At 31.5% G+C, this 17215-nt stretch overlaps 1 protein-coding gene across 2 annotated transcripts; it reads right to left on the reverse strand.

Annotated features, from left to right (window-relative positions):
* Positions 1–684: 684 nt before the first annotated feature.
* LOC144554220 (phosphatidylinositol/phosphatidylcholine transfer protein SFH9-like) lies at positions 685–6651 on the reverse strand. 2 transcript variants are annotated; one of them, XM_078302542.1, is made up of 13 exons: positions 6248–6651; positions 5453–5552; positions 5088–5354; positions 4051–4128; positions 3865–3966; positions 3725–3774; positions 3520–3619; positions 3082–3153; positions 2899–2997; positions 2379–2427; positions 1468–1856; positions 1315–1389; positions 685–1173 (listed from the first exon to the last, which is right to left on the reverse strand). In XM_078302542.1, exons 1-13 carry the CDS (start codon positions 6358–6360, stop codon positions 1126–1128), a joined length of 1542 nt encoding a protein of 513 aa, XP_078158668.1. In that variant the 5' UTR covers positions 6361–6651; the 3' UTR covers positions 685–1125. The 2 variants fall into 2 exon arrangements, with proteins under 2 accessions (XP_078158668.1, XP_078158677.1); XM_078302551.1 differs by having other exon boundaries at positions 1468–1853; positions 6248–6641.
* Positions 6652–17215: the final 10564 nt, after the last annotated feature.

Genomic DNA, 17215 nt, shown 5'->3' on the forward strand with positions numbered 1-17215 from the left:
AATAACCTTATGACAGTAGTAAACGAAGTTGGTTGGTTTACTTCATTTTTGAATAAGCCTGTTCGCTATCAGTCTCATTATTTAACCACTGTTCAGGATTACATCAGATCAGATAATGCTTTCAGAATAGTTGAGCTCAAACAAAAACAGTGCTTGCAGAAAAATGCATCGAAGAAGACCTTATGTGTCGACAAGAAAGAAAATAATTTGTTCTGGACAGAAGTGGAGAAACTTTGAATCCCGAATTCTTCCTCCATTCATGTTCCAAAGAAAAACTACAGAAATTTGAGGCTGTTCTCGCCAAATTTTCAATGTATCACTGTTTTGCAATCATTGACACTGCCAGCATGGCATTTCATGCGATAGTTGACCTCATTGGCACTGAAACTCCTTGTTGCAAGTCGCAAACATCTCCATGGTCTGATTTTGCTCCAGCATTCGCAAAACCAACCCCCATCCATCTACTAGTCTACATAAGCATCAAACAGTCGCAAAACCACACAGCATGAGACTAAAAAGCCTTTTACAAGACCAATTTCAGTATGTTTTTGTGTTCAAATTAACTTTGTTCATCCACAAACATGATGCTTAATAGAAGGATTACAATAAAAAGCTTGATCACCGTATAGGTCAAGCTTCTTTTCTAGAGATTTGACATTAGAATTTTTCTTTTTTGAGAACTAATAGGAGAAAGGTGTACTATAAATTCTATAATATTGTACAATCAATAAATAGAGTTTACAGTTTGGAATTAGCATCAATGCTCTGCAAAACTCTTTTGTCATGTTCATGCTGCCTGTCAAGTGAATATATACATGTCCAAAGGCTGTAAAACGGATACAACTATATACACTAAAGAGCTGTATGGAAAAGGTAAGGGTGAAGATTTTGACAGAACAGTTTTTAATTCATGCAGTGCATGGATAATAGAATCAAAATAGCGCTGCATATGATCTGTGCACTGTAAGAATAAAAAACTGCTCTCGAAGTGAGAAGCGAGTTGTTTACGTCTATTATTAGAAGATATTTCTCCTGTATCTGTACTATTTGCAAGCTATATTTTGCTTCCAGTTATAATTTTGGCACAAGACAAACTAGCAAGAAATTAAAGACCGGCTCAGCTCTTTATCTTCTATTTGGGTAGGTCCGGCAACCTCCAAACCAACATGCCTTCTGCACAGAAAATAAGAGCATAATTAGATTTTCATCTCAATGATGCAATTATAGCGCATCTGTCGAGTGTTATCAAAATTTTAGAAAAGAAAATTGTTCACAGCCATTATTGCATATAGTACAATGTTTAGTTCAATATACCTGTCCACTATACTCCCTCAAATTCTGAAATGTCTCTGACAGCTCTTCTTGCTTCATCGAAGTTGCATTCAAAGTCTGCACAAAAACAGTTCATGTTATCAACCAAAGGAAATATATACCCAACATACTAATAACATGTTTAACTGTACTTACATATCGTGTCTTTTGCAGATCATGTTCAAGAGTCTTGATCCTGTTTAAAGACTCTGAAAGCATTATATCCTTCTCTGGAGGGATTTTTTTTGGCTTTTTATCCAGTTCTGCTATCAGTTCTTCCAATCTCTGCAACCTCTCCAAGCATGGATGGAAAGAGGCTTCTCCTTCATCATCTTGACTAACATAAATTCTATCTTCTGCAGTTGCAGTGGTGGTTGATTCTTCAGGTGCCATGTCATTTAGAGATTTCAGCTCTGGCTTGTGAAAAAAGATATCTCTAACCCGAAATAAAATAAGCACAAGAGCTAATAGTTTAAATATGATGCTTGTGATACGTTGTAAGAGTTGCTTGAGGTACTCCAATGATATCATGGAAGAAATATCTGCTGTATTAAAAAAAGATAGAACAAAGAAAGAAAAGAAAATCAGAATTAGGGTTGTAAAACAAATCCATTTTTAGTAGCTGGCTATTCTGTGACATTAGCAAAGAGAAAAAAAATGAACTAATGGCTATGAGTGATGTATCAAGAAAAAATAATGAACTAATGCCTGAGGACTTAACAAGAAGAAGAAGAAATCTGTTTGCCAATCATTTATTTGACAACAACCATGCTTATGTCTCAAGTCAAGCTTAAAAAAAGCTCCAAACCCAAAAAGTGGAATTTATAAAGATGTTTGGACACATAAATAGGCTACCTATCAAGTTCTATGGATTTCAAATATAGACTGACAATGAACAATGGTCATAAAGAGTCAATAGTGTGTGATTAACATTTGACAGATCCCTGAAAAGTTCACATCTCTTGTTGAGCAGTGAAACATCCACTAATTCTCAATATTTTCGAGTTAAAAACAATTCTCATTAATACCACCCTTACAATATGACACAATTTCCAAATAAGTTATACCTTTAGTACATTGGTAGTTCATTCTGCTTGAAGCCATTTGTCCATCTATCTGTTATTCAAAAAGAAAGGTAATAACAATAAGAAGCAAAATCCTAAATTTCAAGAGAAAAAAATGTAAAAAACACGATTTCTCACGTTAAAGACGAAGTGAATTAAATGAATGGACCATATAGTCCCACCCAACTTCTATATTTGTCCTCAAAGCTTCACGGTTCTGGATTTAATCATAAACCTTTTAATTTGTACTATCTCAGTCTGTACAATTTAAGTCATTGTCAGCAATCACATGGATTTTTTTTTGAGAGAAAGCAATCACATGGAATTAGACACTGACTTTTATTTTTTGATTATCACATTAAAATGACCTCAGTTATCACCCCCCTGTGTTGGTGGAAATGATGTGTTCACAAAAAAAGTGATACTTATTACATTTTTATGATCCAAAGCAAGGAATTCAGATCTTTACAGACCAAAGGGCGAAACACGTCAGATTGTATAATTAATCATAATATGAACAGACCTCTTCTTCATTGGTCAATGCATACCGAGCTTCTGAATTTGATCTATTTATCTCTAAATTATTTGAACCCAGATCCATTAGTTCTCCAGAAATTGCATCCTGTAAATTTACAAATGTAAACCTATTACATCCAAAGAAACAAGTAGAGATGATTGATAAAATCATTTGCATAAACACTAGAACCTGATAATTTTCTTCTTCATCTGATGATTCTGCCGTCTCCACCAGGCCTTTTTGGGACAAAGGTGGTGATCCCTGAATTTGATTAATCAATTGAAAGTACATCAATATGAAGCACTATGACTTATCACATCTATTGAACTGTGAATTATGCATCTAAAGTAACATTTCTTTTAAAAAAGATTGTTCATTTTCTTTGTTAGGAAATTGAGGTGGATAATTACCATCTCTCATTAATCAAAAGATACATAAGATGATATGGATCTAATAATTTTATTTGGGTTGCATAAATACAGATTAGTTATCCACCCAATTCCCTCAAGAAAACCACTGTTTGATGGCTGCAGTTTTAAAATGAATCAAAGCCAATACAAATACATATATGGAAGGAATATACACAAAAATAAACATAAATCGGGGTATAAATGAAGAAATCTATACATTGGTTGGTTTAAAGTCTTTCCAAGGTCCCTTGTTTGACCGAATGCATCCTCCCTCACTAGAGCAAGAACAAGCTCCACCAAGAAAATCAGGCATCTCACTGTAATATAATTGAAAAGTTGAAATCAAATAAATACAAATCATAATAAAAAAAAAAAAGATTAGCCAATTCAAATATTTTATTGAAATGCAAAACATAGCATACCTCTTATTTATATACTCAAGCAGTGTGCTTTCGTATGACTCTCCTAGAACCTGTGATAAAAATGAATTCTTCACTTTAGTAAATTTAATTCCGTGACTACAAAATAGATAAAATATTAAATCAGAAGCAAGTCTCGTTACTTCTATCTTTTCTGAAGTTCTTGGATCAATAAAACCTTTTAAAGCATTCCACAATAATCTGAAGCCGCTGCTGGCATTAATGATGAACAACTTGTGCAAAATCTGCAAAATTAAGTCTTAACTTTCAAAAGAAGTATTTAACACCAACATGTGAGAAGGAAAGAAATGACATCAACATTATTTCACCTCAGGGTAGTTGTCACTGTCGATTTTATTAATGCGTAGAACAACATCACTCGCCAATTTACGCACTCTCAACCAATTCTACAAGAAAGAAAATAGGTGATAAATAAAGTAGTACATATTGCTTGTGGGAAAATTCAATGCTATATAATGATATTTGGTTTGTACGATACTTGACAGAACTTGATCGTAATATTGAGGGGTCTCCTTAAGCCTGGATCCCGAATGAGTAGAAATCAGCCAAAAGGTATGTGTCAAAATACATGTAGCCCTCAAGTACGATACAGGTATCACACCAAAACTGACCAGTACCAATGTAACAATGTCTATGACTGGTGATTCTTCATTATTTACTCTAGACAAAACTGGTCTGTGTTACATTTTCTGAAAATTTTGTAACGAGGTCATCTCCCCTCTTGGATGCTGTTAAGGTATCATTTCTTCATTCGTGACAGTGTGAAAGAGAGTGGTTACTTTGCTCCTTTAGAAGAGCGGACAAAAGACACACTTGTTCAGAGAGGGGTCTTGGATTAGCTTAGAGCTAATCAGGATCAGACTTGCAGCACTTGGTACAATGAGAGATTGGAATTATAACATGGATGGTGCTTATGCAACTCTTGGTTGCACTCATTTTTCATATTATAGGTACTAACTTCTTTCTAAGCCAGTTTCGTAAATGGCTTCAATTTCCCCTAATTGTGATTGGATATGGTATAATGTGCTTCTGGTCCATTCAGCCAGAGACCTTTTTTTTATTATCTAAAGCAACCTTGGTTTGCACTTTGCACTAAGGTATTTGATGAATTATCTCTCAGAGAGGCAGCAAGATTCGCAGCAAATTGTGGCATAGATATCTATGGTGTGAAACATCCAAAATTTTAGTGCATCACAACATCCCGAGTGAGTTAATTTTACACATAAACTATCACAACTTCAAGGAAAATTAATTTATGGACATAATTCACAAGTCGAAACTTATCAGATGTCAACAAAGCTGGAAAAAAAGATGAGTATAAAAAAATGATAAGAAGATAACTTACCACACCTTGGACATCTAATATTGTAACGACTGTATCGATATGCTTTCCTGCTTTCGCAGAGGAAGCGGGAAACTTCTCAGTGAACAGCCTCTCCAATTGCTGGACATGGTACTTTAAAAAGCGGTCTATTGTAGTTACACTCATGAGGTTGTTCATGTCAAGTTTACCGAGCATCTCAATGTAAACGGGTCTCCCTTCTTTGTCTACACCGTGATAGCCATGTGGATAGTGAAGTAACACCTCTTCCCGTTCGGTGAAAACAAAATCCTGAATAATCAAGTTTAGTTGCTAGAGGAATTCGTTTTTGCCGTGTAAAAGCTTTACACAATAAGTGCAAGCAAGAAAGAGATTGGTTATTTAATCACCTCCAAGATGGAATCTGCACCGAAATCTGACCTCCATTTAAGCATATCTGACCACATAGTGATTGCTTTCTCGACATTAAATCCTCTTGCCTTCAAAAACCTAAGAAAAAAACAGGCAAGTGTGAAGTACTCTTATGAAAACAAAACTGTGTCTAGATGTACTTTAGTTTAATTTTTTTTTTTTATGAAGATATAGTTAAAACAAATTATTAGTTATTTGAACAAGTCTCAAATCCCCACTATCTCTCTTTATATAAAAGAGGATTCTAATAGTCATCTGAGGCATTGCCTGAAATCAGGGAGCCATTAGTTCTAACACTTTGGAACATGAGACTACTGTGCAATACTATACTATTCGGGAGATGATTATGATAACAAGTATAAGTAATTTTGCACATGTGTTTCCTAATTGATTTTGTGCAGCGTAAGAAATACCCAGATATTAGAACTTGCAAGTAAGGCACTTATCTTAAATTTATAGCTAGAGGCATAAAATCTTGGTCTTCTCAATATCTGCACACTAATCCTTTGTGGTTGGTAAGTACTCTTTAACATTCCCACCTTACACTTCTTTTTTTAAAAGCCTAAATGCAGTCCTGAGTTCCTATAGTTTCTGAAGTCTGAACACTTCATAATTTGATTGAAAAGGTATTGCAATCCCTTTTGACGTCTTATTTGAACTTCTTAAGGCAATCTTACCTAATCAATCATCCGTACGAGATGATCAACTCTGATCCGACAAGCTTGAGAAAAGATTCTGATAATCAAAAGTAAATAAGATTAAAAAGTGCACACCTCTTCATTTTATGAAAATCGTCGTGCCGAGCAGGAAGGAAATCTCTCGCAATCAGAGCCTCTCTAAATTCAGTCACCGCCGTAGCATCGATTGAATTCGTAATCGTCTCCATTCACTCCTCTGCTCGAATCCGTTCGTTCTCTTTCTCTTATCACACCAATCAAAATTAGTGCGATAGAAGATGGAACGAACAAATTCGAGAAGCCAATGGATACAAGTCGCAGGAAAAGTAAAAGGGGATCGAATCAAATGAGATTCTTGAAAACTGCACTTCTTGTGCCTTTCGGCCAGTGTATGGTATGGACAGTTCTCTTGTGCGTTGTGCCCTTTGAAATTTGGGGATTGGAAAAATTGAAGTTGTCGACAGGGAAGACGAAAAGTGAAAGCGCGCACGTAGCGATCCGATAAGAAAATTGAACCCCTTCAAATTTGGAAGTTCCGCTGAGTGGATCGCGCTCGGATTTGGGCTATAATATTTTTCTTGAACCTGGTTTTAATTCTGTGGATCTCCTTGAAGCCACCGAATCGTGGACCCTTGTGAAATGGTCCGGAGCGTCGGTAGACAATGAGCCAGCCGGTCTACCAATGGACAAAAGGTTGCCTATAAATGTTTAAGAGTGAGTCTATGGTACTATGCATATCACGGGTTGTTACCGTGCTACGGCTTTATATTCGAGTTTTCAAATCCTAACGGTCGATCCGAACCGTTCATATTGTTCTCCATATTAATATGTGTTTGGAGACCAAATTTTACATTTTTTGAAAAAATTTTACTATTTTTTTAGATATTTAGAAAATCACTTGATCTGAAAATTCTAGACCATCCAAAAACAATGATTTTCAATAAATCTAAAAAAATAGTAAAATAATTTCAAAAAATGTAAAATTTGGTCTCCAAACACATATTAATATGGAGAACAAGATGAACTGTTCGGATCGATCGTTAGAATTTGAAAACTCAAATATAGAGCCGTAACACGGTAACAAATCGTAATATGCATAGTACCATAGACTCGCTCAATGTTTAATACATCGACTTGCAGTTGCAGAGAGATCTGTACTGTAGAGAAAGGGATCCTCTCCAGTACAGTCGCTCATTCCCTTAATAGTATCTGCAAATATAAAATCACATATATATACTGATATGGTAATTAAAATTTAATTACAAAATTATCGAATAGTTCTATATTTTACAAATTTATTTAATTAATAATATGTCTCAAAATATTATATTAACAATTAGCAATTATAATAATATAAAATCTATAATTACAAAATTAAACCTATCATAATTGAAATTATAATTAATTGTAATGATGAAGATAGAATAAATGCTAGACTAATTTATCAAAACCAGACTACTTCTGCTTTTTATAATTATAACTACGAGAATAAATATGCTCTTTTATATATATACCTTTGCATGTTTGTAAATTATATTTCAAAAGTCAAGACGCAAAATATAGTTGTTCTTTTTTTATTTATACTTTTGCATGTTCCTAAAATATATTTCAAAGAGTCAAGACGCAAGGTGAATATATTCAGGTGCTCGCATCTGACTATTTTAAAACTTGGAGTGCTCCAAACTCCAAAGGTTGTGGTCTATTCCAATACAGTTCGTAGTAAATGCGAACGTGTGTGACTAGGCATTCCAACTCAATACTTGATTATCATGGAAAGAATTTGAACCACTCGTTATGAATTCTACTCAAAACAACTTTTTTTTTAATAAAGATTAGAGTTCAAGTTATCTAATTATTTAAAACTACGATCTTCTACACAAAATGTATTGTTTTTATCGCTACATCAAAAGTTGATTCTCTAAACGAATTGAATTTATTAATAACAGAAAGAGTTAGAAAAAATTTGAATCGGATTGTAGCATGATTTGAATTCAAATTCATGAAAATTTTGATGACTCGTACGCAGATCAGTAAAGTGTCGTCTTTGACCTGAAGAATCCTTAACCAAGTCACCAGTTGCAATGAATATATTATATATCTATATTTTTATTCACGGAATGGTGAATTTGCAGCCTGTACCAATTCGAGCTGCATATACTCCAAAGGCTTTAACATAATCCCTCTATTTTTCTTTTTTCTTTACTTATTTGTGTTGGCACAAGTGTTTGATGTGTCGATGTAGACTGGTAAAATTGTTTGTTTGGACGTCTTTTATGTATTGAGTCAAGTTTAAATCAGTTGTTTACTTGTTTGTGAAATTAATTAGGTTTTCTCGTAGGATTTTTTTTTTTGTAATAACGGATATAATTGATTAAGGTTGTATTTAAATTCGAATTGAAGTTTATTTTAAATAAGAGGAGGCTCACAATAGTCTATTTCGTGGATTGGGTCTGAATAGCTAAAGTAGATAATCCAATTTGTTTGTTTTATTAGAATAACCTATTCTTACAAAAATTGAAATTTGGTTATTCTAATAAAACAAATGATAAAAGAGTTATTTTAGTTATTCTAGTTTTGCAATCAATCACACAATAACTTAAAATTTAAAAATTACATGTTAAAATAAAAATGTTAAATGTGATTTATATTATTTTTTCTATACACACATAACGTTAAACTTTGATTTAACTGTTATAAAAAGCTTACAAAAATACATTATTGTAGATCATTTCTTGACATTGATTTCTTAATTTATTGATTAATAATTTAATATAAAAAAATGAAAAGTGATATAATTTTTTACGTGCATATGGCCATATAGAAAAAATAATAGATATATACAGACCAAAGTCACCAAACCTAATAGTTTTATTTTAACAAATATATTTAGAATGTTTGTTATTAGTCAATTAAAAAAAGAAAGCATGATACAAAAAAGATGAACACATTAATTTGAACGTTTCTCTTTCAATAAAAAAAAGTGGTGGCACAGTTGTATTTTTTACAAGTATCAGTTCTATACAGATTCAAAATTATATAGGATTAAAAAAAATACAAATATCAGCCTTAATTTGTTTAATTTGTTAAATACAAATCGTATGCAATCTAAATTTAGTACGTAAATCGCATTGCTGATAATTTTCAAGATCATAATTCATTTTGGAATATCAAAATTCACAATGTATAATCTCATTGACGATTTAAAATAAAGAAAAGTAATTGCCAATAACAAGAGAGAAACGAGTCAAACAAATTTTAATTATTAAAAGAAGTGTCCGTGCTAATTAAAAAAGAGGAGGGTTCAAATGCCTCCATCGTGTCTCGATCTCTTTCCATCATTTTCAAAGTTCAAACAATTGATCCGAACCGCTTAACCTAACCTCCATACTAAAATATGTTTGGAGACCAAATTTTATATTTTTAGGAATTTTTTTACTATTTTTTTAGATAGGTACAAAATCAGTAAATCCGAACCATCTAAAAACAGTATTTTTGTACATATCTAAAAAAATAGTAAAAAAATTTCTGAAAATATAAAATTTGGTCTCCAAACATATTTTAGTATGGAGGTTAGGTTAAGCGATTCGGATCAACTGTTTGAACTTTGAAAATAATGGAGAGAGATGAAGACACAAAAACACATAGACATTTGAACCCTCATTAAAAAATCAGCATTACTCAAGTCAAATCTTTAGCTCCCTTTCGGTGAATGCATGTCTTAACGAGCCAAAAGTCGGTGATCGGTAGGCTAGTATGCATTAATTAGCTCCTTAATTAGGGGCTTGTTCAGCTACTACTGAAATAATAGTCAAATGCTTTTAAGGAAATACAAGACATTTGGCTACTTCTTAACAGCAATCAGGATTCCAAATGTTATTTTTTGGGTAGAAGTCACAATTGGCGGACTACTTGACAAAAATCAGAGAAACAAAAGAACGGATCAAGATCTGCTATTTTTCTCAAGTGAAAAAGCAGAATCCTGCTATCTCTTTTTCTTTTTCTCTCCGTTTAAAGATGAAAAGAGAAAAAAAGGAGAGAGAAGAGTAGGAAATAGCAGAGTTTTGAAGAACACGGATCTCATTTATATCATAGAATATATTTGTCCTTTATTTTCTGGTTAGCTGTAATATTTATAGAGAACGAAGGTTTTCTATTTTATTTTCATTTTGGCTAAAGGGTAGCTAATGAGAACCCTTTTGTAACCAAGCCGTAAGAGCGTTTCAATATTCAAAACAAAATAATTTAACAAAATCGTTATATTTATTAAGTATTTAACAAAATCGTTATATTCAGACCGTTGAATTTTTGTATCCATCTTAATAAATAGTAAAAAAAATCAGAAAAAATGTAAAATTTGATCTGCAAGCATATTTTAACATATCCATCAAGTTGAATGGTTTGGATCGACTATTTGGACTTTGAAAATGAACGGTGTCATCCGATCCCTCCTCTAATAATAATAGTCAAGTAGCGGAATTGTGAAATTGAGAATTGAATATTTATTAAAGTATATATTATGATTTTCTGCTATATTTAGTAAGTATGATAATTAAAATTATAGAAATATATGGTTAATAAATACGAATCTAATAGAAAAATGTTTATTATAATTTTGTTGACCTCTTGTTACATATTATTACTATAAAATATTACTTAGTAAGAATTTTTTTAATTAAATGTAAATGGAGGAAATAGTGATCCAAGAAAATGGAGATACAAAAATTCCTCCTCTAGAAGCATGTTTGAAAAAAAGAGTGGAAGAGTATTAAACGAGAATGAAGCGAAGCAACCTGATCAGCAAAACAAGGGATACAAATAGTGTTTTTCATTCATTCTTCATCTTAATTCTCAATTTCAGTTTTCTTCGAAATTGACAAAACTGAAAAAAAGTGTTCTATTCCAATTTATTTCAGTTATGTTCGACTAGAATATAACTTCAATTTCGCTTAGTTTCATTTTTATACTTTAGCCGACTAGTGCCGAAATTTTTATTAATATCCAAAAAAAATATAAAATTTCAAAAACTATTGAGGTTTTTTTATTTTTTCAAAATCTACCCAAACTGTAATTTTTTTTGCCGTAATTCAGTCTAAAACCGCAAAAAAAAATTGAGGTTTTGGATTGCAGTTTCAACTTTTTTTATTTAAATAGAAATATTTATAATTTATTTATTTTTTGTATTGAAATATTAGAAATATTTAATATATTTATTTGAAAATTGATGATATACTATATAATTTAATTTATTAGAAAGACTGCTACAAATAACCCGGATCAACATTTTTCATGCTGGATTTTTTGAGGCGGTAAGAAAAATTAATATATTTCGTTATGTGTTATTGGAAAAAAATAAAAATGCTTGGATTCTCAGTTATTGATCCCGGTTCAAAAGTCATTTCTAAGTAAATACAAAAAATATTGTTATCTTTCTAGTACAATTAATTTATAAAAAGTTGTATCTATTTTTGAAAAAATAAAACAATTTAAGTTATTTAATTATTGTTATTCAAAAAGAATTCTCAAAATAGATACAACTTTTTAGAAATTAAATGTACTAGAAGGATCATAATATTTTCTGTCTTACTTAGAAGTGACTTTCAAATCGGATCAATAACTCAGAATCCAAGCATTTATTATTTTTTTCCAATAACTCATATAGAAATATATTAATTTTTCTTATAGCCACAAAACAATTTGGCATGAAAAATGTTGATCCAGGTTTTTTGTAGCGATCTCTCTAATAAATCAAATTATATAGTATTCAATCTATTTTTAAATAAATATATAAAATATTTCTAATATTTCAATACAAAAATTAAATAAATTATAAATATTTCTATTTAAATAAAAAAACGTTGAAAAATGCAAAAAAGTTAAAACCGCAAAAAAAAATTGAGATTTTTTTTAGACCGCAAAAAAAATTTGCGGTTTGGAATTTCAAAACTGCAAAAAAAATTGCGGTTTGCGTAGATTTCGAAATAACGCGAAAAGCTTGATAGTTTCTAAAATTTCATATTTTTTTTGGATATTAATAAAATTTTCGGCGACCAGTGAGGTGAGCTAACGTATTTTCCAAAATACGAAAAAAATTATATTTGAGATTCCAAAAGCTAACCTGATTTAATCAATCTGATCCGCATTCAAAATATTATAGGAAACCAAATTTTTTATTAGTTTTTAGCTTTTTACTGTATTTTATGAAGTCAAAATATTCTTTCCTTTCCATCACGAGATTTCTTAAAAGTCGATTTTTTATTTTTTTAAAATCAACAGATTTATATACCAACTAACAATTTCATTAATAAAAAACGTATTTACACTTAATCAAATAACTGTAATTTCTAAATCTACTATTTTATTCTCACAAATTCTCTAAACTAATATAATACTTTAATCTTCTTTTAATTATTTTAATATCTCAATCCTTATCCTGTTCTACGACCGGATCAGCTTTTTTGACTGTCGTCGCATTCTAATGATGACTAGATGTACTAACTGTCGCATTTCAATCGAGATGTTGATCACTCTAATATTTTAATCGCCATCTCACTCCACGATCGGATCCGCTTCCTTGACTGCCGCCACACTCTGACGACAATCAAATCTACTCACCGTCATGCTCTAATTAAGATGGAGACTCTACGCTCCGAACTCTAATAATACCGCACTTTTAGCTTTGATTCCCCTCCTCTCATTTTTCTCTCCATTCGAGAAGATAGAACTAAAAGAAAGAATAGTATGCCGAAGATGAGGACTACAAGAAGTAGAATGGGTGGAGTTGAAGATGCGCAGAGCCTCCAAAATCCAAGTTTTGAATTGCCTTATGAATCGCTAGACGAATTTTTATGTTTTCATGTCGCGATTTAATTTCAACATAGAGATAAATTGGTCGTTCAAAAATTCAAATTCAGTATTGAAAAATAAAAATTGAAAATTCAAAGCCAAAAGCATCTTGATCCGTGCTTTACAGAGCATATTAAATTACTCTGATTAATTGATCCTTTATTAAATACCTAACTAGCTAGGTCATAACAGAATACAAACGTCATTTGAAAAGAACAATGGCACTTTATGACTTTAAATTATTAAATTCATATCAAATATAAAAAGGGGTCAAAATTAAAATAATCTTGCAAGCCTACCAATTTAACAACATTATATATTAAGGATGGCGATTTAATTCAAACACATACATTTAATATTGCCAATACAAATCACAAAGTCAACCCAACAAACATTTATTCAAACATTTGCAATCAGTTTAATAATTGTCACGTAGCATTGTAATTGTTGCATCATAAATATCATTAGAAATAACTAGGGGTGTCAACGGGAATGATACGGGTCGGGTACAGATATTTTCATATCTATACTCATTGTGATAACGAAAAAAATATTTATCCTTGTCTGTCTTTTTGGATACGATACGGGTTCGATAAACGGATAAAAAAATGCTATTGACATTTTGATTTGTTTTTTTGATAAAATATTTTTCAAAACAATAAAACAAGAAAAAAAATTAATGTATACAACTAATTTGTATTATAAAAATTTAATAAAATACAATAAAGTATCATCTCCATACAAATATATAATTTTATTTTAAAAAATTATCTTATATGAAAACATATAAGATAACGAAAAAAAATCGTGATTTGTACCCGTATCCAATAAATTAACGGAAAACAAATCTTACTTTTATTCGTATTTTCAAATATAATATGAATCAGATACACGACTAAAAGAGTGCCATTAACACCCCTTGAAATGATACCATTTGCAATTATTTTGTCATTGTTTTGACACCTACCTCCGTAGAATAACAAGTGCTCAAGAAGTGATCTTCACGTTACGGAGTAATACAGAAAAGGATTGGTATACGTGTGCGTCCCGTTTGAAAAGTAATTTGGAGGTTGAATCTTAATAAATAATTTATTTAAGAGGAGGGTTGAAATGCCTCCATGTTTTTGTGTCTCCATCATGCCTCCATCTCTCTCCATCATTTTCAAAGTTCAAACAGTCGATCCGAACCGCTCAATCTAACCTCCATACTAAAATATGTTTGGAGACCAAATTTTATATTTTTAGGAATTTTTTTACTATTTTTTTAGATAGGTACAAAATCAGTAAATCTGAACCATCTAAAAACAGTATTTTTGTATCTATCTAAAAAAATAGTAAAAAAATTCCTAAAAATATAAAATTTGGTCTCCAAACATATTTTAGTATGGAGGTTAGATTGAGCGGTTCGGATCGACTGTTTGAACTTTGAAAATGATAGAGAGAGATGGAGGCACAAAAACATGGAGGCATTTGAACCCTCCTCTTTATTTAATGCTTCTCAAGTATTCTAGAAGTACATGGTGAGAAAATTCCAGAGTTGAAGGAAGATTTACTAGCTTTTTTATAAAGTGACATATTTTATATATATGCTTACGTTACTTCTCGAAAGTAATCATACAGGAAACGCATATGTTATTTTTTGCTTCTCGAAAGTATTCATACAGACAACGCATATGTTATTTTTTGATATGAAAGTATTCATATAGACAACGCATATGTTATTTTTTTGATATGAAAGATGGTTCTCTAGCCTATTAGTTTTTTTTTAAATATCTGTTTGACTATTTATATTACAAATGATTTTTTCATCTTGTGAGTTTCGAATCCATAATAAAGTCACATGTCTTTGTCACTGAATTAAAGACTTATTCTTGACGTACATATTATTTTAATTGTATTTTAGTATTTTATTAAAAAAAAATCAAATTTAAAGATTTGTAAGAATGCAAGATATTTCTCCCGAAATATTTATAAAATACACAAATAAATTTTATTTTATTTTGTTAAAATATTAAAGTTTCAGTAAATTGGTGTTTTTACAAAATATCCGCATTATAAAATAACGAATTATGAGATGAGCTATGGTGAGCTATAGAGTAAAAGAGGTTTTTTACTCCATGGCAACAAAATTTCATTTTGAAAATCCAAACAACCGATCCGAACCGTTCAACATGATCTCCATATTGAAATGTGCTTGGAGACCAAATTTTATATTTTTTGGAATTTTTTTACCATTTATTAAGCCACTTTGAAAATCGCTGATCCGGTGGTCTAGAAATTTTTACTGTTGTACTGTTCATCCGGATTTTCAAATTTTCAAAGTGGCTTAATAAATAGTACAAAATTCCAAAAAAAGTAAAATTTAGTTTTCAATCATATTTTATTATGAAGAACATGTTGGAAGGTTCGAATCGGCTATTTGAACTTTGAAAATGAAAATATTACGTGAAGTATAAATGTGTTTTACTTTATAACTCACCATAGCTCATCTCACGAATTATTACCGAGTTATATATGTATTATATTTGAATGATGGATTTAGACCATACTAAATTATTTCCAAACTACAAATTTATTTCCACTATTACACATATTAGCACAACAGGCACCAACACAACAAAACCAAGTTCAACAGTTAAGACTCAAGAGAGGTTTTATTGTTGAGAATGGGGAGAGATGTTGAACCTAAAAACTGTATCAAGGAGGCCATAGAACCATTGACACATCATCTATAATTTTTAAAAATACCATATCCAAAAATTGATAAACCAAACAACCACATTTTATGAAAAATTCGAATTTTGATACAGCCGCATCCCCTAGATGCGGCCACCTTTCTGGGGGCAGCATCTAGAGGATGAGGCCGTGTCAAAATTCGAATTTTTCAGAAAATGTGATTGTTTGGTTTATTATTTTTTGGGGTATGGTATATTTAAAAATTTGGGCTATATTTTACAGTACTAAATTATTTTTAAGTAATTATGCAGTGGTTAAAAATAATTTATAGTACTAAAATTCAATATTTGACAAAGTCATCTATATTTATATTTACGCATGTCAAATATTTGTTCACCAAATGTCTTAAAATTTGTAATTGTTATATCCCATAAATTTAAAACATGATTAATTATACTAATCTAAAAGTTTTACTCAAATAATTTATTTTATTCTATTTTATTTATCAAATTAAAATATAAACTAGAAACCTGGAGATATATACATATATATAATTTATGAAACTTTGAAAATAAACAACAAGATTGTGTAAATAGATAAATCAATCAGGATTTAATTAAATGTACAAGGATATGAGTTTTCACGCAAACAAAACTTTAAAAGCTACAAATCTCGTTCATAATAAATTATATAGCCAAATTAGATTTTTATATGCATAAATGAGTATTATAACAAATTTTCCCAAACCAATTTTCATTAGAATCCAATTATTATATCCAATCATATTCATTAGAAACCCCATTTTATTGTTAGATTGTTGTAACCCTTGGATCTCTTCATAGCACTGCATTTGAAGTTATCTAAACCTTTGATGTTGAATTAAATAAATTCATATTGAAATTCTGAATTCGTTTGGACCTTTGGATTAAATCTAGCACGAATCTTGACTTAATCCCATGCCTTGTTTTTGAATCCAATTGAAACTAAGATTTAATCAAATTGAATAAAAATTTCGGATCCATGCACATATCACTCCTGCCTCCGTTTCTCTCCTTTTCTTCTTTCTTCCACTGACAACGGACCCCACCCCCACAGACCCTTCTCTTTCTCTCTTTTCTCCCCTCCCATTCCCCTTCTTCTCCCTTTCGCGCAAGACAGAGGCGCCCCTGCCTCTTCCTCTTTGTTTCACTGAAACCCTAGGCCCACCCATCTCCTCTTCCGCTGACTTACGGGCCCCCTCCCGTTGCTCTCTCTCTCTCCATTTCGTTTCATGGAGACGAAAAAGAGGAGGGAAAAATCCCGCCTTTGGTTCGAGTGGTCGTGATTTTCTTCATTCTCCACCTGCTCCCATCGTTTCACCCTCGTGGGCGATGACCTCGGCAGCACGGCTGTCAGATGGTTGTCCCTGCAAGACTGACCCGTCCCCTCGTGTACGAAATGGTGTGAGTTGCTATAAATTCCCCTCTCAGCTCTCTCTCTGGTTTTTCCCTTCTTTTTTTTTTGCCATTGATAGTGATGCCCCTTTGCCTTGTCTCATGTGTTGAG

This window comes from Carex rostrata, chromosome 1, assembly GCF_964058835.1.
Source record: "Carex rostrata chromosome 1, lpCarRost1.2, whole genome shotgun sequence".
Lineage (NCBI taxonomy): Eukaryota > Viridiplantae > Streptophyta > Magnoliopsida > Poales > Cyperaceae > Carex > Carex rostrata.